The 25,418-nt window shown below is 43.8% G+C and overlaps 1 protein-coding gene across 9 annotated transcripts in view; it reads left to right on the forward strand.

The window, feature by feature from the left end:
- The window catches only part of ATP8A2 (ATPase phospholipid transporting 8A2), a 319,516-nt gene that overhangs the window by 116,229 nt on the left and 177,869 nt on the right, over positions 1 to 25,418 (forward strand). For all 9 annotated transcript variants that reach the window (XM_083736150.1, XM_083736149.1, XM_083736151.1 and 6 more), the window contains one exon: positions 10,712 to 10,884. In XM_083736150.1, the coding sequence (XP_083592276.1) occupies positions 10,712 to 10,884 (173 nt within the window). The remainder of the gene's footprint in view (positions 1 to 10,711; positions 10,885 to 25,418) is intronic.

The raw sequence follows: 25,418 nt of genomic DNA on the forward strand, positions 1-25,418 counted from the left end.
ACCTTACATCCCATAATTCTGGAGTGGTATTGGGATAGTGCAAGTGGATGCGGTAGAAAGGAGGAACTGGGAGGGATTGCAGTCACTGGTTTTGCAGCTGCAAGCCGCAGTGCCTCTGTTTGGACACCCTAAGAACTGCACATAGTATTGTCTTCTATAATATATCCCGCAAGGTTTCTTCTTTTTCTTTTTAATGGCCTGAATTTTGGTTCTATGGAATGTCAACCTGTCAGGGGTTTTTTTTTTCCATTCAGTTGCTGAATTGTACTGATTAGATGGAGCTTTTTCTGAAGGGCTTTGGAAAGTGATAAAATACAAACAAACCATCACAAGGTTTCTTCCAGAACTGCAGGATGTGGTTCTGAGTGCAGACCACACATGAGCTCTGCTTCAGAATATTCTAATTCCCTGCCTGTCAACAAATTATGCTCTGCGCTCCCAAGATTTATAACAAGTGCCCTACTGTTCATCAACATGAAGTACTCTGGAGAATGGAATTAAATTTATACAGGTCACCAGAGCCAGAAAGTTTGTTTTTCTGTAAACAGACTTTTGTGTGAACAATGTCTTAATGATTGCCAGGAGCTTTGTGGCTAGGCTCGTAATCTCTTGGAAATAGCGAATTAGGAAATTAACATAGTTAACTCCAGCATGCTTTTAGGCTGGAGTTGTACCTTTTGTAGGGCGAGACTAACTATTAGGCTTACTGTGCTCCAGTAAAAAGGTTTCAGTCGCTGTTAAGTTTATCATGCTGCAGGTAGAAACTGTTCTGTTTTTAACCATTCTGTAGTTAGTAGAAAGAGGAAACAGCCTGCTAGGCTGTGGGATCTCCCACAAGTTTGAACACTCCAAACCAACCTCACAGTTTCAGATAAAACCACCCTCTGTTATGTTTTCCAGTCTTGCCAATGACCATACCTGGATAGTTATTCTGTGTTATTTTATTACTTTATTACATTTACATACTGCCTTTCTCCTTCCAAGGATCTCAAAGTGGTATACATGGAAGTTTTTAATGGTTGATGCTTTATTGTGTTTTTAGTATTTTAGGAACGCTCAGAGTGACTGGGGTGGCAGATAAATAATGAAATTATTATTCTCCTCTTCCCCATTTCATCCTCACAGCAACTCTGTGAGATAGGTTAGACCAGCCTACAACTCCCATCACCTCTAGCTAGCAAGGCCAGAGCTCAGGGATGATGGGAGTTGTAGTCCAACAACATCTGGGGACCCACAGATTGAGAACCGCTGGGTTAGGCTAAAGGATGGTGACTGACCCAAGGTCACCCAGTGAGCTTCATGGCTGAGTGGGCATTCAAACCTCGGTCTCCCAAGTCCTAGTCCAGCACTCTAACTATTATGCTACACTGCCTCTCAATTATGTTGGAGCTAACACACCACCTCTGTCTTATGCATATGACACGCAGGCTGGTTGTGAAGCCATTCCCATGTACAGTCGACTCGCAACTTGCGTGGGGGGTTATATTGCAAGGGATTGCGCCTAAACCAAAATTGTGTATAACCAGAACAAGCCTGGAACCAGCCCTGCATGACCATTCCTACCTTTCTGAAGCTGAGTGGGCCTTCCCCCCCCCCCCAAGATGGAGAGCTTTTAAGCTCCCCACCTTCTTTTCCAGGCTCTGGGAGGCTCTTGTGTGAGCTCCCCCAGAGCTCTCACTGGACGTCCCCAGAACCCAGTAAGCATGCCCTAGAGCTTAAAAGCTCTTTCCACTGCAGGAAGACCTGACACAGAAAGAGCTTTTAAGCTCTCTGCCTTGCATGCATTGTTTTGTGCGATTTCAGGTGGCCGGCCACCCAGCGGATAAAGCTGCGATTGCACAAGTTAAATGCACTCAAGTTATGAGTCAATTGCATTACATGCTTGGGAATTGTGACTTGATTCCTACGGCAGAGGAACCATTACATGGTAAGAAAGTGCAACTTTTTGAACACCTCTTTGAGTAGGAAATAGAAGATGCTGCCTTCTGTTGCTGTCATACATGATCACCACATTTTCCACAAATACACCTGTGCTCTGAGTGGTTCTCTAGCAGCTTAAAATATTTGGAAACTCTATTCATGTCTTAGAATTCATCCTATATATTATTTAAATTGTAGGCTGCCTTTTTAGATGAATTCCATCCTAGGCAACTTCTGGCTGAATTGATGGATAGCCTCCTTCTTGCGTTTTGTAGAATCAAACATAGCTTCCTGGATGTGGCTGCAGAAGGTTGGTGAGCAGGAAAGTAATTTCACTGGATTTTGGAACTGTGACCACCTGCTACATTTCATTCTTTCTGGCTGCTTCTAAAAGCGCAGGGGTCCTACTGGGAAGATGAAAAGCTTGGCAATTGTACTCTAAAAGAGTGAAAATGCTTAGGGTCTGGCCATTTATTTATTTTTTAAATATAGGGTCTGTTATTTATTTTTTAACATTGTGCTTTCTCTAGTCCTCAGAGGGGGAAATGTGCTTGCATGGCTGGCACGGAATCACCGCAAATTCTTATACATTTATCTGCTAGAATTCGGGAAATAAGGCACAATAGCTAATCCTTCCTCGGGACTTGCCCTCCTTTCCCCCCCCTGGATTGGGATTCTTGCAGTTGCAGCAAACCAGTTCCATTCCCCTAAGACTTAGCTAGTGAACCATAAGCAGCAAATGGTATCTCAAGGACCGTTGCTAATTACTTGCGGTTAAACAGGGAGAGTTTGTTTGCTCAGCAAAAGCACTGAAGAAGTCAACAGTGCATGTCCTTAAATCCTTCCCCAGCTGCTGTGTCCCTTTACACTAACAATTCCTTCATGGGCTGAAGGATACTGCAGTTTCTCTCCCCCCCCCCCCCCCCGCCCCTTGAATTAAACAAAATTTACCCAGTTGGTGGGTTTGGTCCCAAATTAGCATTGATCTCTGCAGCTCCAGTTTACCATGCTGCTGTTTCTCTCCCTACCTCATGAGGTCAGTTACTTCATGGCTTTTCTTCCCCTTCCTTTAATTTAATTTAAATTTTTATCTATCTATCTATCAATCAATCAATCAATCAATCAATCAATCTATCATCTATCTATCTATCTATCTATCTCACTTTATTCAAAGCAGCTTACAGACACAATACAGATACTCAAAACAAATTTCAATAAACACAATCAATAGAAATCTTTTTTTAAAAAAACACAACCCACATGTATTCAAATAAAACAGGCTTTGCAGATCTTGCCCCACTTTAAAAGGCCTGGTGATAAACCAGGTGAACTTCCCTAGGGACAGCATCTCACAAGTGAGGAGCCACCGCTGATAAGTCCTCTGCTTGTGTTGCCAACTTCCGGACCACTCATGGAGTGAAGGGTCTCAGAGGACAAATCCAGGATCTGGGTTGGTTCATGAGGGTCCAGGCAATCCTGAAAGTACTGGGGCCCCACTATCCGGTTATTACTGTTGTTGTTTTCGATGTGGTTGTGGGGTTTAGTTTGGTCATATTGTTTCTGTAAGTGCTTGCTCTGGGACTGCTGATTAGCATGGAAGGCACAGAGTCGATAACTGTAGAAACAAACCCTGTGATGAGGACGTCTCTTTGTTGTGAAAGGGGGCGGGCTCTGTCAGTTGTCGTTCAAGGACCCTGTTGACCTTAACACAGCATTACAGAAATGAGTTTGAAACCTGAGGGCAAGCGAGGCAGCATGCTTTTAAGTTAGCCTAAATGCTTTCCTCAGTATGGTGGAAAACACCTGAAAACTCTTCTAAAGGAGCACTTTCAGTAGCTGACTGGACAAAACACTGCATCTTACCCAGCTGTGTCCTGAGAATGAAAATAAACATGCTGGAAACAGATTAACTGGCTCACCCTTTCGAAGCTTTCTTAAACATAGACACCCCTTTGTTAACATTGAACTAATAACTACATAGTGGGTTGCCAGTTAACCTCTTTTTTTGGGGGGCAGGAAGGCAAAGTCTTTACTACTGTTTACTTCCATCCTAATGGGGGGGGGGGGAGAGAAATCAAGTTCATGCTCATTTTCTGTCGCTTAAACATGATCTTATTTCCCCCAAGGGATTGTGTGTATTCCTATAGGACTGTTCAACCAAGTGTTGTGCATTAGGCTTACTAGATCCTTAGCTGGAAATCTTGCTTATCCTTTAAGTCAGCATTAGTCCTGGGGCATTTAAAGTCTCATGGGGAGGGGGGGTGCAGGGGTAAAACTGCAAAAATGGACCAGTGCAAAAAAAAAAAAAAAATAGAGGGCCAGTAAAGGGGTATGGACTAGGGAGAAGGGTTGTGACCTGTAGAGAGTTCCTGTCCCAAATGGAGAGGCCTGGAGGGCTGCATTTGACCCCCGCAGGCTGAGTCTCCCCTCCCCACAATCTACACTAATTGGATGCAGTTCTCAAGGGTTTCAGCCCTACCTAGAGATGGAGTCTTGGACTTTCCACGTATGAAGCAGATATTCTACCACTGAACTTAACCCAGCGTTGAAGAACACTGCTCCAAGAAATTAAAAATGGCAGCCAGCGATAGCGAAGAGTAGAAGAATGCCATGCGAGTTTTTTCTCCTTCTCCTTGAAATCCATTCCACCAAATATCTGAAAGATTACATACTATAACTACAGTCAGAGGCTGTAATGTTTCTGAATACCAGTTGCTGGAAACTGCAGAGGGGAGAGTGCTCTTGTGCTTGGGTCCTGCTTGCAGGCTTCTCATGGGCATCTAGTTGGCCACTGTGGGAAGAGGATGCTGGACTGGATAGGTCAGAGGTCGTCAAATAAGGCCCGTGGGCCGGATACGGCCCACCGGGCTCATTAATCCAGCCCGCAAACCTTGTGAACCGCTAAACAGGCACAGCTCAGAGGCCTTGCCGCGTGGAGACTGACTTCTGCAATGCGGCATAGCTTCTGATTGGCTGCAGGAAGCTCCTGCAGCCAATCAGAAGCCGCAGACGCCTCTGGGCGCTGCACCTTCCTTCCCGCTGAGGCGGCAGAGCAGGAGGAAGCGGCCGAGCGTAAAGGAAGCGGCAGCGGCGCGGAGGCTGTCTCTGCCACCCAGGCGAGCGGCATGGGCTCTGTGCCCCCCCCCCAAGACAGAGGACGCCGATGCTGCCGAAGACGAGGCAGTGTCGGCGGCTGCGGCCTGAGTGGCATAGGCGGGGGGGCCTTTTGGGAGGGGGGGTGCTTCCGGGAGGTGGTGGGTCTGCCCTCCCACAAGGTCTGAGGGATAGTGGACCGGCTCCCTCCTAAAAAACTTGCTGACCCCTCGGATAGATCACTGACCTTCTTATGTTCTTACTGTCATTCCATGGGGAATTCTGACTTGAATGCCCCTATGGGCAACCATCCTTTCTCCTTTCTTGCTGTTGGATGGCTACAGCATGAAGGCTTTTTTTAAGTAATAAAAGCAGAAGTGCTTGGACTATCCCATTTGACATATGCCTATCATATGGGGCAGATATCAGACACACATTTAGCATCTGTCATCCAATCTTCTTCCTCAGAGTGACCTCACAGGCTGTTATTTCTCAGATGGGCCTTGGCCAGGCTTGGGGAATGTGGGAACCCAGGAGCAGACTCTGGCTGAGCCAAAACTACACAGGCCCCTTCTATTCCAACCCTCTTTCTCCTCAATGCTCCTGTTCCTTAAAGTCTGGAAATGGTTCAAGCTGCAGATGTAACAAGGGTGCTTTATTTTGCTGCTAACAATGACAGGGCGGGTCAGATTGTGCTGTTGTTAGAGACGCTTCTTTTCTTTTACTGTTCAGAAGTGTTAGAAAGCTTGAGGACGTAATGCTGTGGGGGTCGGTAGCAGATTAGAAAAAAAATGGTGTTCTACTATATGATGCATGAAACAAAGCCATTTCCCTTTTAGGATATAAAATACTTCTAACGCTGAGTGTTTTCGGCACAGGCTTAATAGGCTGGCAAACTGTGTGGGAACAGTGTATTGGGAACAGTATAGAGAAGGGAGAGGATGAGGGGAAATGGTTTCTGCTGAAAAACACAGGTTTTCTCTCTCTCCCTGTAAAGGGATTTGTGAAATATTTCAGGAAAATCTGGGAAATTGACACTTGAGGCCCTTTCCTGTTGCTGGGAACTGGAAGGTACCAAGAATCCCACATGATAATCTACTGCGTGCCTGGAGCAATAATTTTAGGCGTTTGTTTGTGTAGTATTTTGATTTTAGGAATCAAGCTAGTTTTGCACTTTCTCCTAAATAAACCACAATCATCAACAGATGAGGGAAAAGGCATAAAAAATGAACCATCACTTTCTTAACTTCTTAGGTAGTAGCCACTGTTGGGATCAAAGTTGATAAAGAACATCAACTGAAGAAACTAGGAAATGAAATTTCAAAAATATTCAGACCCTAGTTAATGCTAAAATATTCCATATGGTAGATGCGCAAACACCCTTCCATGTTTTCTTCTCCATTGACTACTTGATCCTGTGCATGCTTAATTAAAAGGAAGCCCATGTGGGATGTATCAGAATTCTGTCCACCAAAGTTCACCACTTCTAAATGCTGTCGATTTCAGTGGAAGCTAATCAGATATGCTCTTTGCTCTCTTATTGGAATCCTCAGTCCTCAAAAGGGCATGACTTTGACTGTATCATGTCATATAGATGATCATGGGGAAAGAACTAAGGAAGTAGGAATGAAATAACACTTACATTAATCATTTTTAAGGGGAGAAAATTGAGCCCTAATTAGTGAACCTGAGGCATAGGTGCCTCAGGTGACACAGGCAGTAGATGTTAAATAGGAAGCTGCCTTACGCTGAGCTGGACTGTTAGTCCATCTATTTCACTATGGTTTACATTGACGAGCAGCAGCTCTCTAGGACAAGGTTAGGCAAAGTAAGGCCCGTGGGCCGGATGCAGCCCAATCATCTTCTCAATCCGGCCCGTGGACAGTCCAGGAATCAGCATGTTTTTACATGAGTAGAATGTGTCCTTTTATTTAAAATGCATCTCTGGGTTATTTGTGTGGCATAGGAATTGGTTCATTCCCCCCCTTCAAAATATAGTCCAGCCCCCCCCCAAGGTCTGAGGGACAGTGGACCGCCCCCCTGCTGAAAACATTTGCTGACCCCTACTCTAGGATTTCAGGGCAGGTTATATCCCATTCTACCTGGAGATTCTTGGGATTGAACTCTGGACCTTCTGCATACAAAGTCCCCTAGTGCTTCTGGACAGGAGCAGACATGCCTGTGGCACAGAGTCTGGCCTACGGTCTTGTCTCCCTTTCTAGGACTGCTTCTTTCTCCTTTGGTATGCTCTGATAACAAGAGTCAGAGGCACCCTAATTCACCCTAATTCATTTCCTGGACTAGCATCCCCCCCCCTCTTACTTTGAACTTTGTTACCCTGGTGCACTTGCCAAAAAGATTGGCAAACACTGGTTTGGGCTGTTTTAGTACATTCATAATCTAGGTTCACTGGTGGGGATTATTTTATTTAATAAGCCTTGTTGTTTTTAAAGTAATAGTAGGAGCTTCAGTTGAGGGGCTTGCACTGGGAATGCAGAGATCTCTGCTTCTGGAAAGTACCGATACAGCTTCCTTGAGAATGCTTATACAACATGACAGTATTCATGCACGTTTACCTTTTGGAGGAGCAAATTGTTTGTACACGTAAGCTGGTGATTAGAGTGTCGAAACCTGTTGTTACTGTGCCAGTCAAGAAATGCTCAAGGTGATGTGTAACAGCTAGGTATCCTGGAATAAGTTATTACAATAGCATTGCAAGGACATTGTAAGCAGCTGTGCCAACAAGATTTAAGGAAGGGTATGACGCTTAACAAAGGTCCGTATTGTTAAAGCCATGGTTTTCCCAGTAGTGATGTGTGGAAGTGAGAGCTGGACCATAAAGAAGGCTGATCGCCGAAGAATTGATGCTTTTGAATTATGGTGCTGGAGGAGACTCTTGAGAGTCCCATGGACTGCAAGAAGATCCAACCTCTCCATTCTGAAGGACATCAGCCCTGAGTGCTCACTGGAAGGACAGATCGTGAAGCTGAGGCTCCAATACTTTGGCCACCTCATGGGAAGAGAAGACTCCCTGGAAAAGACCCTGATGTTGGGAAAGATGGAGGGCACAAGGAGAAGGGGACGACAGAGGACGAGATGGTTGGACAGTGTTCTCGAAGCTACAAACATGCTCTGGTCCATGGGGTCACGAAGAGTTGGACATGACTAAACGACTAAACAACAACAACAGCAACAACAATGACGCTTAACTTAATTCTGACCTGGGGCCTATCTTGGAATAGGTTGCCATGGAGTTTGGGCCTGACATGGGGCAGGAGCTGTGGTTTGAGAAGAGGTTGGCGGTCGGATACCAGATCCGGCAAACAGGAACCAAGGGCCAGAGGCAGAGAATGTAATCACAGACAGACAGGCACAGTTACTGGAATCTGTGTAATAACCCAGTGGGACTCAAGAATGCCAGACCAGAAGGAAGGATTGTCTAAGCCACACACCCTCTTGAGTGTTTTTGCAAGACTGAAACTCTGATAATGCTTGTCTGGATGGAGGCCAGAGAGGGACGTCTGAGTAGGTGTAAAACCAGGGCTTTTTTTCCAGCCGGAACTTGCTGGAACTTGGCACCTCTCAGGTGGGCACTTCTTTTTCTAGAAAAATATTGCTGTGTAAAACTATCCTACTGTACAAAGGGGGAAAAATCTACACTTGTTGCTCAGCCCGCTGTTGCCCAACCCACCACTGGAATACAGCCAGAAGGTTGCCCAGAAATAAGCGTGGCCCATGGTTCTGAAAAGGATTCTGCACCCCTGTTATAGAGTCTAATGACTCTCCGTTGGGCTGCAAGGTCAGCTGACGGAACTCAGGCCAATACTTAGGCCTAGAGGATGCCCTTGCCCTGTGAAACCTGGGTTAGTTGGTCAAAGGCCCAGAACACTGGTTGATGCAGAAGGAAGACTGTTCCCTTGAACAGATAGGTAGCCGTGTTGGTCTGCCATAGTCAAAACAAAAAAAATTCCTTCCAGTAGCACCTTAAAGACCAACTAAGTTAGTTCTTGGTATGAGCTTTCGTGTGCATGCACACTTGTTCCCTTGAAGCCCTCGTTCAAGATTCCCTTCATTGCCTTACAACACTTAGCTTAACTGAAGCTGTCCAGTGCCCACACTTGTATTGTCTCTGTTAAGTAGTTTATCTACGCACTGCTTCCACATCTGCTTGTCAAATCAGAGGTGAGGATAGAAAATGCTATAATCCGCAACAAGTTTTCTGGGTTTGTGACTTCTCCCTGAAGGAATTTGGGCCCATAAAGCAGTCACAAGATTACAATGGTTCATAAATACCTTTTAAAAAAATATCCTGACAAATATAATCCTGCTCCAGTCTTGTTCGAATTTTGTAGCTATTACCTGCAACCTGGGGCATTATAAAAAGAGATATTCTAAAGCACGGATAAACAGATATATTTAGCAGACATTACAGCATCTTTCCATTGAGGAGTGTGTTTAACTCGAAGTTGCTCGCTCTGTGCTGATAACGTATTTGTAAAAGAAAGAGAAATTGCATGAATGTAATAATGTACTGTGTTTACCATTGCCTACTGAAAAAAAACCAAACATTTGCCTTCAGCCAGCAGTTTATAGAATTAAAGAGTGAGATCCTATTTTCCTAATTAGTAAAAAAAAAAAATTAAAAATGGGGGGGGGGAGCATCTCCCTTGAAGGTGGTAGTGGTGCGCCCCCACCTTAAGAAGACCTCCCAGGCCTCAGAAGCATTCAACAGCAACTGTCCAGTGGCAAATATCCCCTTTCCGGACAAGGTGGATGAGGTGGCAGTCCAGTGTTAGACATGATTTCTTGGATCCAGTCTGGCTACAGGCCTACTAATGGCAGTGAAACTGCCTTGGTCATTCTGAGTTTATGAAATTTGTCGGGATGGAAATGGGAGTGGGGAGGGTGACCCTGCTTGTTCTCCTTGATAGCTTTTGATACTATTCACCACAATATCCTGAAACATCTCAGGGAGGTTGGGGTTGGGTTCCCTGTGCTTCAGTGGGTCTGCTCCTAACTCTAGGGCTGATTACAGAAGGAAGTTATGGGAGGCTACTGCCCAGCACCCTGGGAGTTGTCCTGTTCTGTCGTGGTTTCATATTGTCCTGCATGCTCTTTAACATCTATATGAAGCCTCTGGGAGCGCCATCAGGAGAGAACTGCCACCAATATGTAGATGGCAGTGGGCTGGATCTGGTGATGGGCCATAAACTGAAGCTGAATCCTGAAAGGTGTTATGTGTCCTGAGAGAACACATATATAGGGTTTAAAATGGATGGATGGATGGATGGATGGATGGATGGATGGATGACGTGCTCATGAAAGCAACTATGTGTTGCATCCTTACTTACTTTATTTAAACATCCCTAGGCCACAGGGCAACTTGCATAAAAATGAGAACCATTTTAAAACAGCAGTTCAAAACCACAAAGAGGCCAGCAAGACCCCCGTTATCGGAAACAAAAGAGTTTCAAGCCAGCGGCACCACAAATCCTATGACAGAAATCCATCTGAAATAAGAGGGGTCCTTTTTAAACAACTGTATTGATGAGAGTGCATGATGATGGGACTACTTGGGAGGGAGTTACACAAATGTGGGGCCGTCACTGCAATGGCCCTGACTGTCATGTCTGCCATTCGGATCCATTCTAGAAAGGAGTGTTATTCTCCCTTTCCTTCTTTTGTGTGCATCCCTCAGGCAACGAGAGCTACACTGACTCAGCACTGTGCAAACCTGGGTGATTCGCTGGGCAAAGAGAATGACATCGCTTTGATTATCGATGGTCAGACGCTGAAGTACGCTCTTTCCTTTGAGGTGCGGCAGTCCTTTCTGGATCTAGCGCTGTCGTGCAAATCTGTCATCTGTTGCAGGTAAGAAATGCCAAGATCTTTCCATTGGAAGTTTTAAGCTTCCAGGTTATAAAACAAGTTTATAGTCTTATGTGTTCACATGCCCTGTTGCCTATGTGACCTCCTTCAGATGTTACAGACAACAGCCGGGATGGGCAAATAAATATGTCAATTTCAGTTTCTTATTTTTTCAATATTAATCAACATTGGTTTGCAGGTTTGTTTGTTTTTTAAAAAAGAATCCATCTGAATATTTGTCAGCCTTTTAGAGCAGAATTCTCCCCAAATAGACATTTTTTGCAAGCAATTCCCCCTAATACGATGAGTTTGTATGTTATTTTAACTGAGATTTGCCTTTTTGTGCACACTTTCCCCTAATTTTTTTGTGCACATTATTTGGTGGTTTTAATTGCATTGCAAAATTTGGAGCAAATTCCGAAGAATGGCTGCCTTTCAATTTGTGTATTGTTTCAGGAACTGGGAATTAAGGTAGGTTCACATTGAAACTGAAATGAGCCAAATTCCTTCTTCCTCCCAGCTACAATTCCCACCACCTCTGACCATTGACCATGCTAGCCAGGGCTGAAGGGGGTCTGCCACGAAGCAACATCTGGGGGGCACCGTGTTGGCTACCCTTGGCTACACCAGTACAGTACTGTACTATTCTGTACAGTACAGAATAGTACATCTCCCTCCTTGCATTCAGGTGGCTTTGCTGGGAGTTGTAGGCTAAAACATCTGGAGGACACCAGGTTGACAAAAGCTGGGCTAGAATGTAAACTCTGCTTTGTTAACCTTTTGCTAAACCTCACCTGCTCCCCATTCATTTTAAGGTAATCCTGTTGATGGAGACAATGGGCAAACGGATCAGTTTATCTTGTTATGGGCCTCTCTCTTTCTCCTAAACAGACCCAAATTTACTGCAGTTTCATTTTAAAAGATTTCTCCTGAGAACCAGCTTCAACTGTGCTTTATGTCTAAAGCCTAGCAAATGAATATACCATATATCTTTCTTTTTTAAAAAAGTATATTTTAAAATGATGTTGAATGGCAAATGTGTATGAAATGCCCCTGTGGAAATGAAAAGCTGACTCTGAATTTATGCGACGTTAAATCCTATGGATTCATGCTACTTCAAATTGAGAATTGTGAGCCAAAGTCCTTCTAGATTTGGTGAAATAGTGTATCATCAGGTTGAAAAACAAAGATCACCAATTGCTCCTTCCCCTCTCCATTCCCACCCCATTAATGTCTGCACTATTTAATTTGAAATTTCCTTTCCTCTGCGCCAATTACGTTTTAACTTTCTTCCTGTGATGTTTTAAAATGCACTGCCTTATTTGACACACACAGTCCGATTAAAACAGCCCAGAGTGGGATAAAAAATGTTTTCTTTTCTTTAGTATCAAGCACCTGGCAAGCAAAAGGAACGTTTCTGCAAAGCCTTGTGGGCTATTAAAGGCATTCCTCCTTCTCCCTGGGGGTTCCACTCCACTTATTTTTATTTCCTTTTTTAAACCTATGAAATTACATCACTTTCCTTCCTCTTTTATTGTATTTTTCCACATTGTTCTTTGGGGGCGTTTGGGTTTTTGTTTTTTAAATGTACTAATAATTAAAAGTACTGTGCCTTTTGGTCACCAGAGATAGTGGGAGAGGAGAAGAGTAATATCGGCAAATTCTTGGCAGTGGAGGAGGATTATAGGCAATCATCCACCCTGTCAGTCATATGACTAAGGTTAGCTTAAAGAAAGGCATTGGAAATGGGAATTGGTTTGACTGCATGGGCCTTTGATCTAGCCCCACAAAGACTGACAATGTCTGAAGGAAGTGGGGCATGACTCAAGAGTTTAAAGGTTCCTAGACTCAAAACATTGTGGAAAACGCATGGAACTTAACGACTTCACCAAAATGCGTTTTCAACATGGGAGATAATCAAGGGGTTAATACCTTTGTTTATACCTCACTGCAAAAAGCTCACTGACACAAACCTAAAACAGGATTTGATGCTAACTTGCAGAGGTTGTCTTGAGTCCTTAGATCAGCCTTGAGTAAGGTTATCCCATTTGTTTTAAGATGGTTGAACCTAAACAGACTTCTTCGTAACTGCAAATGAGATCACGTTTACTTCCCTGACCTTTTGTGTCCCCAGTCCAACATACAATTAAAATTTAGAATAAACGAATCTATGGGGTAATAATAACGCAGGTGGAAAGTGGATACAGGATGGGGTTGTTTGTTTTTACAATGGAGTAAAGCTCTGTACGATTTGGGAAGTAACATAATAAGGACTAAAACTTGACATGAAATGTTTAACAATACATCTGAGAAATATCCCAGAAAGAATTTTAGTGACTTAGATGAAAGACATTATGCTATAGGGCACGGGTAACTAACCTGTGGTCCTCCATATTTTGTTGCACTGCAACTCCCATCATCTGTGACAATTGGCCATGTTGGTTGGGCAATTAGAGTTGTAGGTCAGCAACATCTGGAGAGATACAAGCTTCTCACCTTTGCTGTAGCTCTTACCATTGTTTTGCCAGCTTCTGCCAAAAGTTCTGAATTATAAGGGCAAGCCCATCAAATGTGCTGGTCACCTGCTCCTGCTTCCTTTCAATGCCAATATACAATTACTATTTCTTGATTAGCTTTACTTAGTCCTTAAGTTAAATAACCTTTGTGGTTTTGTGGCTTGGATGCTTTCTATTTGCTCTCTCCATATCCTACATGCACCCCTTCTACAATTAACTGCCAAAGCAGAGCTTGACTATGTGTCCCCGCAGCAGCAAGGAAGGCCTTTCCTCCTGTTGCTTCTTCTGACTAGGACAGCATCCAGAAAAGCTGTCAAATGGTGCCAGGTAATGGTAGCCAGGCAATCCTGGGACCATCCAGACCCAGCGATGATCCAGGATCAGCCATTGGTGTTCCTGTGCCAGCATTTGCCTTCACAACAGCACCAGAGATCATTATGTGTTCGGTGCTGGTAGAAGAAAGCAGATGATAACCCACAAGAGCTAGCTTCCTGGCAGGCGTATTGCTGTTGCCTTCTGGGAGGGAGAGGAAGGAGGGCAAGGCAGCAGGGAGGTTGACACAGTGTAAGCACTCCCGACAGGAGTGCCAAATTGGCCCTGGCCCACTTGGCAAGCTGCATCTGGTGATACACCTCTGGCCTTTTTTGCATAGATTCATAGGGATTGAAATATACTCAGAGTCCTGTAGTGATTTCATGCTCTTTATTGCAGCTTGTAAAACAGTGATTCCTGCTTCCTCCTGGAACCTGATTGGTTTTTTCCTGCAGGCCAATCAGTTGTTGCATTCTAGGATCCTACCAGCCTAATAGGCTGATTAACTTCTTCCTGGAACCTGATTGGTTTTTCCTGCAGGCCAATCAGTTGTTGCATTCTAGGATCCTACTTGCCTATTGTTCTAGGATCCAAGCTTAGTACATAACAGTGATCTTTTGGCACATCTTAGAACTCCAACTTAATTCTATGTCATATCCTGTAGAGAAGGTTTGCCTTGCAGGGAAAGCAGAGTGAGTCAGCAGACAGGGAGACAAAGTATGGTTGTGGTATTACAGACTACAGATGTAGTAGTCAACCTGTGCCTTGGACATTTCAGGTGGCTCATGTGGTTGCAGCTGTTATTGCAACTGATAAGTGCACGCAGTCCCACAATAGGAACATAAAAGGTAAAGGGACCCCTGACCATTAGGTCCAGTCGTGGCCGACTCTGGGGTTGCGGCGCTCATCTCGCTTTATTGGCCAAGGGAGCCGGCGTACAGCTTCCGGGTCATGTGGCCAACATGACTAAGCCGCTTCTGGCGAACCAGAGCAGCGCATGGAAACGCCGTTTACCTTCCCACTGGAGCAGTACCTATTTATCTACTTGCACTTTGACATGCTTTCGAACTGCTAGGTTGGCAGGAGCAGGGGCCGAGCAATGGGAGCTCACCCCGTCACGGGGATTCGAACCGCCGACCTTCTGGTTGCAAAGTCCTAGGCTCTGTGGTTTAACCCACAGCGCCACCCATGTCAAGTGCACACAGTCCCACAATAGGAACATAGGAAGTTGTTTTATACTAAGCTGGGCTATTTGCCCATCCAGCTCAGTAATACTTACTCTGACTGGCATCAGCTCTCTAGGGCATCAAGCAGCTTTCTTTCATGTTACCTGCTACCTTTTCAGAGGAGAGGCCAGGAATTGAAGCTGGGGATTTTGTACATGCCAAGCACGAGCACTTCCATTGAGGTGTAGCCAGGTCTTGTATAACTCCTGTAGGTGATGGTGTGTTGCCTGCTGCTGAATATCCATCCTGGGACTAATTTTTTTTAATGCAATGCTCATAAATAGTTCAGTGATGTAGCAATGGAGTAGGAAACCTCTGGCTTGTGGGCCAAACTTGACCCGCTAGGCTACTCCATTTGGCCCACCAGCTGATTGGGGGGAAAGCACACCTACCTCTACACCTGATATAGCTTCTGTTTCAACCTCCAAAACTAGAGGGTCGAAGAACAGTGTGGACTGTTTGAAAGTGGACAGCCCTTCTTTTGAACCTCCAATTTTCAGAGGTTTAAAGAACAGTGTGGGGCAGCTTGCAAAGGGTTTCAAACGGCCCTACACTGCACTTTGAAGTCTCGACAAATGGGGCTTCAAAGCGCAGCATCACCCGATGTCACTATGATGTCATGTGATTGACAGATTTTGGCCTGTGAAGCCAAAAAGGTTCCCCACCTTGACATAGCAGAAGAGATAGGAAAGAACTCTTGAAAACCCCAAGGGGTGAGAATTTACCATGACCCTTCTGCTGCTGTGCAGAAGAAAACTCAATAATATAGTTTGCAAAATGAGCCCATGGAATATACCTGAAATATTAATGCCCATGTTGTTACTGGGGTTAGCATTCACCTAATGATTGTATTGTGATGCAGCTCAGATTGTGTTCATTTATTTAAAAACAACAACACAACAACAAAAAGTATCTCATTGACGTTCATTACAGAAGATTTCCCCTTTCCTGCCCTGTGACAAGGAAATGTCAAATGTATTTCTTATTAAAAATATGCAAACTTGTATAACATTAATTGGTCCCAAAGAAAATTATGTATGTGTTCCATTTTCTTGTATATACTCATCTGACGTTCCCTCCCCCATCTATCAGCTACTGAATTATCAATGCTTATTATCTAGTTCTACCTCTGACAATTCATGACAGCCCAGTGCTCATCTTATGACTTTGAAAAGCATAAGGGAAAGATCATTCTGGCAGCTTTTATGTGTGCATATAATTGAAGGTGGATGAAGGCTTGGGACTGCAGTCAGATCTTGGTATGTCCAAAAACGCGCACAAACTTTCCCTCACTGGCCACTAAAACAGATCTCTTTTCAGTTGAGTGCAATTATTTTTTTCACCGACTCCTCATGCGAGTTTTTCTTTGGGGATGCATGAAAATGTGGTTGTGGTGGTGAGTTTGCAGATTGAATTTACTATGCTCTAGATGGCAACACTTCTGTCTGTCTGTCTGTCTGTCTGTCTGTCTGTCTGTCTGTCTGTCTCTCTCTCTCTCTCTCTCTCTCTCTCTCTCTCACACACACACACACACACACACACACTGTAGGGTTTGCATTTGAGCTTTATGACTAGTGATTTCTGAGCTTTATTATTCTTGTCATCCTCAAAGATTTGCAGAATCAGCAGAAAAGCATAGTGACTGCAGATATGGGTTTCTGTTCTTTCATGTTAATCAGCTTCCTGAGCTAAAAGCAGGGTTCTGCAGTATCTCTGCCTTGGATGGTTTATCACAGAGATGGGGAAACTGTGACCCTCCCATCAGCCGCAGCCAAGTGGCCAATTGCCAAGGATAAGGCAGGTGTAGTTTCACAACATCTGGAGAGCAACAGGATATCCACCCCTGGGTTAGCACACTGTAACCCAATAGCTAGGAGAGTTGGGGAACCTGTGGCCCCCAGATGTTGCCTGACCACAACTCCCATGCTTCCCATGCTGGCTGGGGGCTGATGGGAGCTGATGTCCAACAACACATGGGGACAGGATAGAAGTGTATAAAATTATTCATGGCATGAAGGAAGCGCATAAGGAGACATTTTTCCTCCCTTCTCATAACGCTGGAACTCAAGTATGTCCTATGAAGCTGAATGATGGAAGATTAGGGATTTCTAGTTGTAATGGCTATGCTTTGCCACCTGAATTCCAGTTGCTGGGGAATATAAATGGGGAGAGTGCTATTGTGTTCATGTCCTACTTACAGGCTTTCCATAGTAAAACATCTGGTTGGCCCCTGTGAGAAAGAGAATTTCTGACTAGGGGGCCTTTGGTTTGATCCAGCAGGGTCTGTCCTATGTTCTGTGGGATATTTTTCTTCTTAGTATGTATTGCTCATGGATGGCATTTTAGTATTTTGTGATTAATGAATGCAAGTGATAAAGTAAATAGGTCAGTCTTACAATAATAAAGGGAATACTTACTTATCAGGATAAAACAATATCTGTGATTCATTTCTTCTTTGTGCAAGTTTGTGCTGTGGGAGTGGGAAACATAGAGTAAAATTAGGACTGAGCCTAAAGGGAACAATTTTCACTCATGGGGGGGGGGGAGATCTCATCAAAAGGGGGTGAAAGTGTTTGTCACTGAAATGAGAACAATGCCGCTTAATTTGCCATGTGTGATGTCTGCATGTATCCAGCTTTGACAGCGTATTATAACATCATCCTATTCAGTGTATGATACCCTAACCAAGGTGGTGATGTGACTATTGTTATGAGGAAGGCTCAGGGGGCTGTTTTTTAAAATGCCAAAGCCAGGGAAACTGGTAGGGAACAGATAATAAATTAAGTGAATTGGGTGGGAACGGGGAGCCAAAGTAAATATTTCACACACAGGGCAACATTTGCTCTGAAATATGATATGGAATCACTTGCATTTCTGTGTAAGACAACACCTCTTGAAATATGCCAAGGAGGTCTTTATCTATGTCTGTGTATTGCAGTCTCCCCCCACCATCGCTGACTTGGCCATTTGGGACTGATGGGAGTTGTAGTCCCAAGTATCTGCAGAGCACCAAGTTGATTACCTCTGGCATCAAATGTGCTGCACACTTCTCTATGTGTTGAGAAGTCCAAGGGCACTGCTGGAGGGTTTAATGTCCTTTGACTGATTGCACTTGCGGTTTATGGCATGGAAACATTGGTTTCAGTTGCATGTGTACATGCAGTTCCCATTGAAAGCAACAGACTGCTAAAGGCAGGCTGCAAAACCACTTATCCTGCCTCAGACTCCCAGCTATTGTTGCAGCTCCTCAGAGAGTCACCCCAGGTAGAAGCTCTTAGTTCTCCCCTTTTCCTTGAACTGAAACTGCAAACCAAGCTCCAAGCTGCTTCTCTCTCTTCCCTCTATCTGGGGAGCGTTGCCTTCAGAAGCCTGGAGAGACATTCCAGGGCATGGAGGAAAGCATTCACCATCATTAAGGAACATTAATGGTCCCTTGTCAAATCTCTGTCCCTAGCAGGTGACACTTTAGGCAGAAGCCTAATGGCAGAGCTAAGCACAGTAATTAAGATAGCCCAGACTCACAGCAATGTGATGATAAAATAAGTTTTCTCAGTTTTTTAAGCTACAGATAGGCCCTGTATTTTATATTGGAAAATGAATAAAGCGGACAGTTTTGCCTCTCAATGAAATGTGATTAATTGCTTCGTATGTGCATGTCTGTTCAATTTTTAAATAGCTGAAGTAAGCAGATCTCAACTTCTTCCCTTGGGGGATTGGCTTACAGGGTACTCACCATACTTGTGGGAATTTTTTTTTTACAATATTTAGACTGCAGTTTCCTTTACATAACCTCATCCTCTTATTCTAACTGTGAGTTCATACATTCAGTAATTCCTCTTCCTCCTTTGTATATGCCCAGGATAATGCTATACATCATATAAATTGTAGGATTATTTAGCTTCTTTTTATATCCACAAATCTGCTTACAATTTTCTACAGTTTATTTTCATCTTAGAAGTGCTTTTTAAGAAGCAGTTTCAGCACATACATCTGCAACGCTTCTTTTAGCTTGATTAGAGACAGGAAATCTACATGGTGCTGCTTGCCTTCCTCTGTGGGCTGAGCTAATTCTGAAGGCTACTTCAGATGTTCAGCCATTTCCTTCATGGAAAGCAAAACTTCCACACACGTGTCTGCTTCGCTGTTTCCATAGATGCTGGAGGACTATGATCAGTGGTGGGTTTCTAGCTCATATGCATGCGGTGAAATGTACAGTTATCCTGCAGGACAGTGTACCTGACTTTTCATGCTTATTCTGTACTGGAAATGCATAGGACTGAGATGAAAAATTTGCCAGTGAATCTTTTCAGCTTGTGAGGGGGAGAAAGTTTCCATGAAACCCCATCCCTTTACTATGCCTTTCATGATTGCCACCACCACATAAATAGGCCATATGCCTATAATATATTAGAGAGGACAAGCAATAACTCCTATTCTGGTTTGCCCTCCTCAGGCAGCCCAGTCTCATTGCCTACATGGCATAATTAAGAAGCCAAATCAGAGTGAGGCCGAGTCTCCCATGACCACTATAGTTCTCCCTTTAAACATTTGGTAATCTTCTATAGGAAGGCATCATCCAAGTCTTCAGTCTGGCTTGGAGGTCTATAGCAGACACCTACAGTAAGGTCACTGTTGATATACTTTAATGCTCTCTGTTTACTGTTTCGGAACAACTTCTGTGTCACTAGAAGAAGTACTTTTAACAGACATTAGGTCTGGCATGTAGGGCGAGGTTAAGGTTTTTAAGAACTCTTCCTTCTGAAAAAGGCGTTTCCCCTGTGCATTTTATGTAAAAATAAATGAATTGGGATTTGCATGTGTTTTCGTTCAAAAAGAAAACCGTTAATCTCTGCCTTACCTCACAGCAACAATTCCGATAGGCAGTTTCAGTAGTATTAAGTCACACTCCAGCAATTTCATTAAATCATTACTGTTGACTGTTTTATTTGCTCTTGCTATAGTTCATTGCACAGCTAGGCTGTACTAATCCCATTAGCTCCTGCAGTATGTATGCATTCGGTAAGTGCGTGCAGGATTTCAGTCTTAAGATGGAAATAAGTACACTGACTTTCCATTCTAGAAACTGGATTTGCTGCCCCTCTGCCATGTTGCTGTCTTCCTTCTTTCTCACAAGGAGAGCTGATGTATTATTTAGTTAATTTAGTTTATTATATACCGCTTTGTATTTTGACAGAAATCTCTTACGTTACAGATTCAACAGAAAGGAATCAATAAAAGAAATACAATGCAAATTTCATATTCAAAGCCAAAGCATGAGCCACATCCAGTTTTGTGTGAGCAGCTTTCTGCTCATGCTGACAGACTTCCCATTCCTCTCTTCTTCCTGTGTGCCCTCCAAATCTGCGCCATAGTTTTTCTCCCACTATGTGGAACAGATTTTGAGGGTGCATGCAGAGCTGCAGAGGAGAAAAATGGGGGAAGGTCTGTTGTTCAAGCAGAAGTTTGTTATGCAAGCGGAACAGCAGCGTTGAATACAATCCAATACTACTACTACTACTACTACTACTACTACTACTACTAATAATAATAATAATAATAATTCCAATTTTTTAAAGTTACCCATTTTAAAAAAATACACTCTAAACAACGTCCATATGCAAAGTAGCTAAGAACTACAAAAGCAAATCATGTATAAAGCATCAAAATATAAGAAGATACATCAAAATGCAACACAGTTATCATTGCAATTGTATCTGGCTAAGAGAGGACTCCCTCTCCCATCCCTGTGCACCCCTCTCACATGCACAACACTAATCTGTTTTGTTGGTTTCCCCACCCTTTGGAACAGATTTAGGGGAGAGGAAATCCTTGCACTAATGGGATGGCTTGATTAGATACAGCTCTACTTATTAAGATTACATACAAAAAATGCATCATAAAATCATCAAAACCATTAAGCTACACATCCACAGTACACAAAACTACACATTTGGAAGAGCAGCTTCTGACATTCAGGTATAGCTGATGCATCGCATATAAAACTCAAAAGAGCAATGTAATATTGTCATGTGCACCTTCCCTTAGCTCTTAGTGGACAAGTTTTCAACTCCATCTTCATTAAAATATGACAGGATCCATCAGGTACTAGCTAGAAATTGATTGGGGTGGGGCTTTGAATCTCCCCTGTGAGTCACCAGTTGATCACTTACAGGCAGTGGTGCCCCTCCAGACAGTGAACGCCAACTCCCATCAGCCCCAGCCAGCGATGATGGGCTTTGTAATCAAGCAATATCTGGCTCTCCACATCTGACTCAGAGCTTTCAGAAACCAGTTTACCAGTGGAAATGGTTATATGCAAATCTCTTTTGCCACAAGGATATATATGTTCAGCGGTGCTGTTGCTTGACAGATATTGCTATTACTGAGCAATGTTAGGATAGAAATAAACACTTATCTTAAGAGGCAATAAAAGGAAATAAAAAGTTGTGACTCTTTCATCCTTCCAGTTTGTGTTTCTGGCTTCAAGTGTTTGCAGTATATTTGAGGGCATCTTGTCTTCCCTCACCATTCCTGCCCTTGTTTCTTTCCGTATACCCTTTTTTTTTTTAAGGGATGCTTGTCTTGCTGGCTGGGCTGACAAGCTGATCTCTGTTATGTTGTTGCCAATCAACCCTGTCTTGGGGGACTATCGATTTTTGTTTCTAGTTTGTGCTGTGGAAATCAATATTTTACTGGATGGTAGACAGCAAGAGCACCGGCAGCCAAAGCAATTTAGTAGAGGCTGCAGCCAGCTTGAAAGATGGATATATTTGGTGTTCAGAGATATTGTTCCCTCGCGAGGGAGAAGTTGGGGGAAACAGATATTGTGGTAGTTAAGAGGATACCACCAATACATTATTTTAAGATTCTGCTAGACAGAGGAAATGTTAAAGGACCTGAGATGTACTACTGAGTGTTTTATATTGTGATGAATGATGGTTGTAAAATATCTTCTGTTGTCTAACAAGCAGCTGGTACTAATATGTCGGGAGAGGAAGCTAGAAATCAGGGAGGGGAAAACCCAATGACTGGGGGCAAATGCGGCCTTCCAGGCATCTCTGTTTGGCCCTCAGAACTCTCCCCAGGAAACACCCTCTCCCTAACCACGCCCCTATTCTCCAGGCCACACCCCTCACTGATCCTCATTTGCATCTTCCTAGAGTGTTTTTTGCCTGGCTGGAAAGTGACCTTGAACTCGTGATAATGCCTCTTTTTTTATATATAAATATTTATTAACAGTTTTTGAATACAATACACAACAAAGAAACAATATAACATATATCTTAACGTAGTTTCTTGACATCTTTGGACTCCCTCACGTCTCCCGCTCTTGCGTTCCTCACAATAAAATTTTGCCAGCAATTTATCACCTTGTTTCCAATCTTATTTATCTAGTTTTCCCATGTTGTTTCTCTAATTTTAGATATCCTTTATTCAGATCCTAAGAGTTTAGTGTAGTCTAGTAATTATCCAAAAATTTATCTTTTCTTAAATCTAACTTATCTTCATAATTCCATCTAAGTTAATGGTGCCAAATTATTTATGATCTAGCAACCTTCTTAACATTCATACAATTTACAGTATTTTTGTAAATAGATCTTAAATTTCTTCCAGTCTTCTTCAACCATCTCCTCTCCCAGGTCTCGGATTCTGCCGGTCATCTCGGCCAGTTCCATATAGTCTATCAGTTGCATCTGCCATTCTTCCAGAGTGGGTAGATCTTGGGTTTTCCAGTGCTTAGCGACGAGTATCCTTGCTGCCGTTGTTGCACTCGTGATAATGCCTCTTGATGGGGGGGGGGGGTAAGGAGAATCTGTCCATTCCACTCCTCTCTATTTCTCACTTTTCCACTCTTAAATTCAGCTCTCCACATTTTGCAGCAATTTGTTTTTTAAAAAATCCTAATGAAAATTCACCAGTGATTTAGTGAGGCTTTCTCCCAATAAACTCATTTTTACATGCTGAGTTTTGGCTAATGCACACATTTTGACAAGCAGTTTTCTCTGATGTGTTGCATTACTGCATGTTATTTTCACTAATGTCTTCATTTTTATGAAACCCCCTCTTCCAATATATACATTTTTGAAAACATTGGTTGGTGAACTGCAACGCAAAATTCAGATAGGTTCAGATTTCAAAGGAGAGCTGTGTTTCAGTTTGCACATTTCCCAAGAAAGTGTGGTTTTAAATATACACTGAGTCGAATTTCTCCCCGACCCCTCCTCCTTGCTTGCCTAGATGGATGCTCGAGAGGGATGGGTGAATAAATTAAAATTTGTTGCTGCAGCCGCTTTTGCTTCTGGACCTGTCCATCGCAGCACGTGGCCCTTGGAAGGTTACTGGGAAAGAATGCAACCCTCCATCTGGGGGTGGGGAGGTTGCCACCCCTGCTGTAAGCAATAAAGGGAGGAGAGGACAGGAGGAGTCTGCTGCAGAAAGCTGTGAAAGAAAAGAGGACTTCTGTAATGAGACGGACCTCTGGCCACCTCCGTTGCTTTGACTAATAATATTGCCCCTGCCAAACTTGTTGAGTTAAGGTATTAGATTTCCAAATCTATCTTGATTAAAATCTAGGCTTTGTTGATACATTCCCCGTAGCAAAATCACCATAGCTTCCAAATGTACAGATTCTTCGCTTTTAACTGAAACGGAGGCATTATTCTTTAATCAGGGAGGGGGGGACAGTCTGTACGACCCTTTTAGCAGGACAGGATGAGATATTTATTGATTGAACGATAAAAAGCATAGACGGCTTGATTATAAAGAAACTCAACAACCCCACAGCTGTTTACAAAGTAGAACAAAACTATAAAATTGTCAGTATAAACCATTAAACACAGCTATTGAAAACATCAACCATTTAAAATCAAGGATAAGCTAAAAAGTGGATTAAAACACATGGCAACTTCCTACCTATCTGAGTAAAGGTAAAGGGACCCCTGACCATTAGGTCCAGACGTGACCGACTCTGGGATTGCGGCACTCATCTTGCTTTACTGGCTGAGGGAGCAGGCGTACAGCTTCCGGGTCATGTGGCCAGCATGACTAAGCCGCTTCTGGTGAACCAGAGCAGCGCACGGAAACACCATTTTACCTTCCCGCCAGAGCAGTACCTATTTATCTACCTGCACTTTGACGTGCTTTCGAACTGCTAGGTTGGCAGGAGCAGGGACCGAGGAATGGGAGCTCACCCCGTCGTGGGGATTCGAACCGCCGACCTTCTGATTGGCAAGTCCTAGGCTCTGTGGTTTAACCCACAGCGTCACCCGCATCCCTACCTATCTGAGTAGGCTTGCCTAAACAAAAATGTTTATAGCAGGCACTGAAACGAGTACAACGAGGGTACCCACTTGACATCACTCAGCTGGGAGTTCTAAAGTGTGGGCATTGCCACAGCAAAAGATTTATTACAAATGCAGAACAAGTATTATACAGCACCTTGTAACTGTTCCAGTTCTGCAGCTTGAAGTGGTCAATTGAGAATGGGGTAAGCAAACTCTTAGTTAAACTGGTCCCAAGTAGTTAAGGGCTTTATATCTACTAAAAACAGACCTTGAACTTGGCCCAATTGCTGTCTGCTCGGTGAGTGTTGCCTTGGTGGCAAAGCCTACTGGCTGACAACTGTGCCGTGCGCTCAGTTCACAGCTCACTGTGTCACCGCGGAACTTGGAAGAATGAATTACTGGTAGACTACTCTAATAGCTTAGGGACGCGGGTGGTGCTGTGGGTAAAACCTCAGCGCCTAGGACTTGCCGATCGTATGGTCGGCGGTTCGAATCCCCACGGCAGTGTGAGCTCCCGTCGTTTGGTCCCAGCTCCTGCCCACCTAGCAGTTCGAAAGCACCCTTAAGTGCAAGTAGATAAATAGGTACCGCTTTATAGTGGGAAGGTAAACGGCGTTTCCGTGTGCTGCGCTGGTGCTGGCTCGCCAGAGCAGCTTCGTCACGTTGGCCATGGACAGCGCTGGCCCCCGGCCTCTTAAGTGAGATGGGCGCACAACCCTAGAGTTGGACACGACTAAGCCATAGTCTGGGTTACGGCAGAGCAGTCAGACATTTTGCATTTCCTTCCGTTCTCATTCTAATTTAGAGAGAAAAAAGGCTAGAGGGAACAAGGTAGAGCTGTATAAAATTATTCATGGAATGGGGAAAGCAACAAGAGAGAAGTTGTTCTTCCTCTCCCATAATGCTAGAACCCAGAGTTCCGTCACCAGATTCAGAGTAGGCCACGGAAGTGCTTTTTCACACAGCACGTAGCTAAAACTATTGAATTTGCTACCACAATATGTGGTGAGGGCCACTAGCACAGATGGTTTTAAAAGGGGATTAAACCATTTCATGGAGGATAAAGCTGTCAGTGGCTACTGGCCACGCTGCCTGTGTTCTCCTTACACAGGAGGCAGTTTGCTGGGGAGCACAGATGGGAGAGACCACTGTCCCCTGTGTCATGCTGTCTCTCAGTTCCATTTGACCTTTGTAGCAGT

This window comes from Podarcis gaigeae (assembly GCF_964106915.1).
Source record: "Podarcis gaigeae genome assembly, chromosome: 4".
Lineage (NCBI taxonomy): Eukaryota > Metazoa > Chordata > Lepidosauria > Squamata > Lacertidae > Podarcis > Podarcis gaigeae.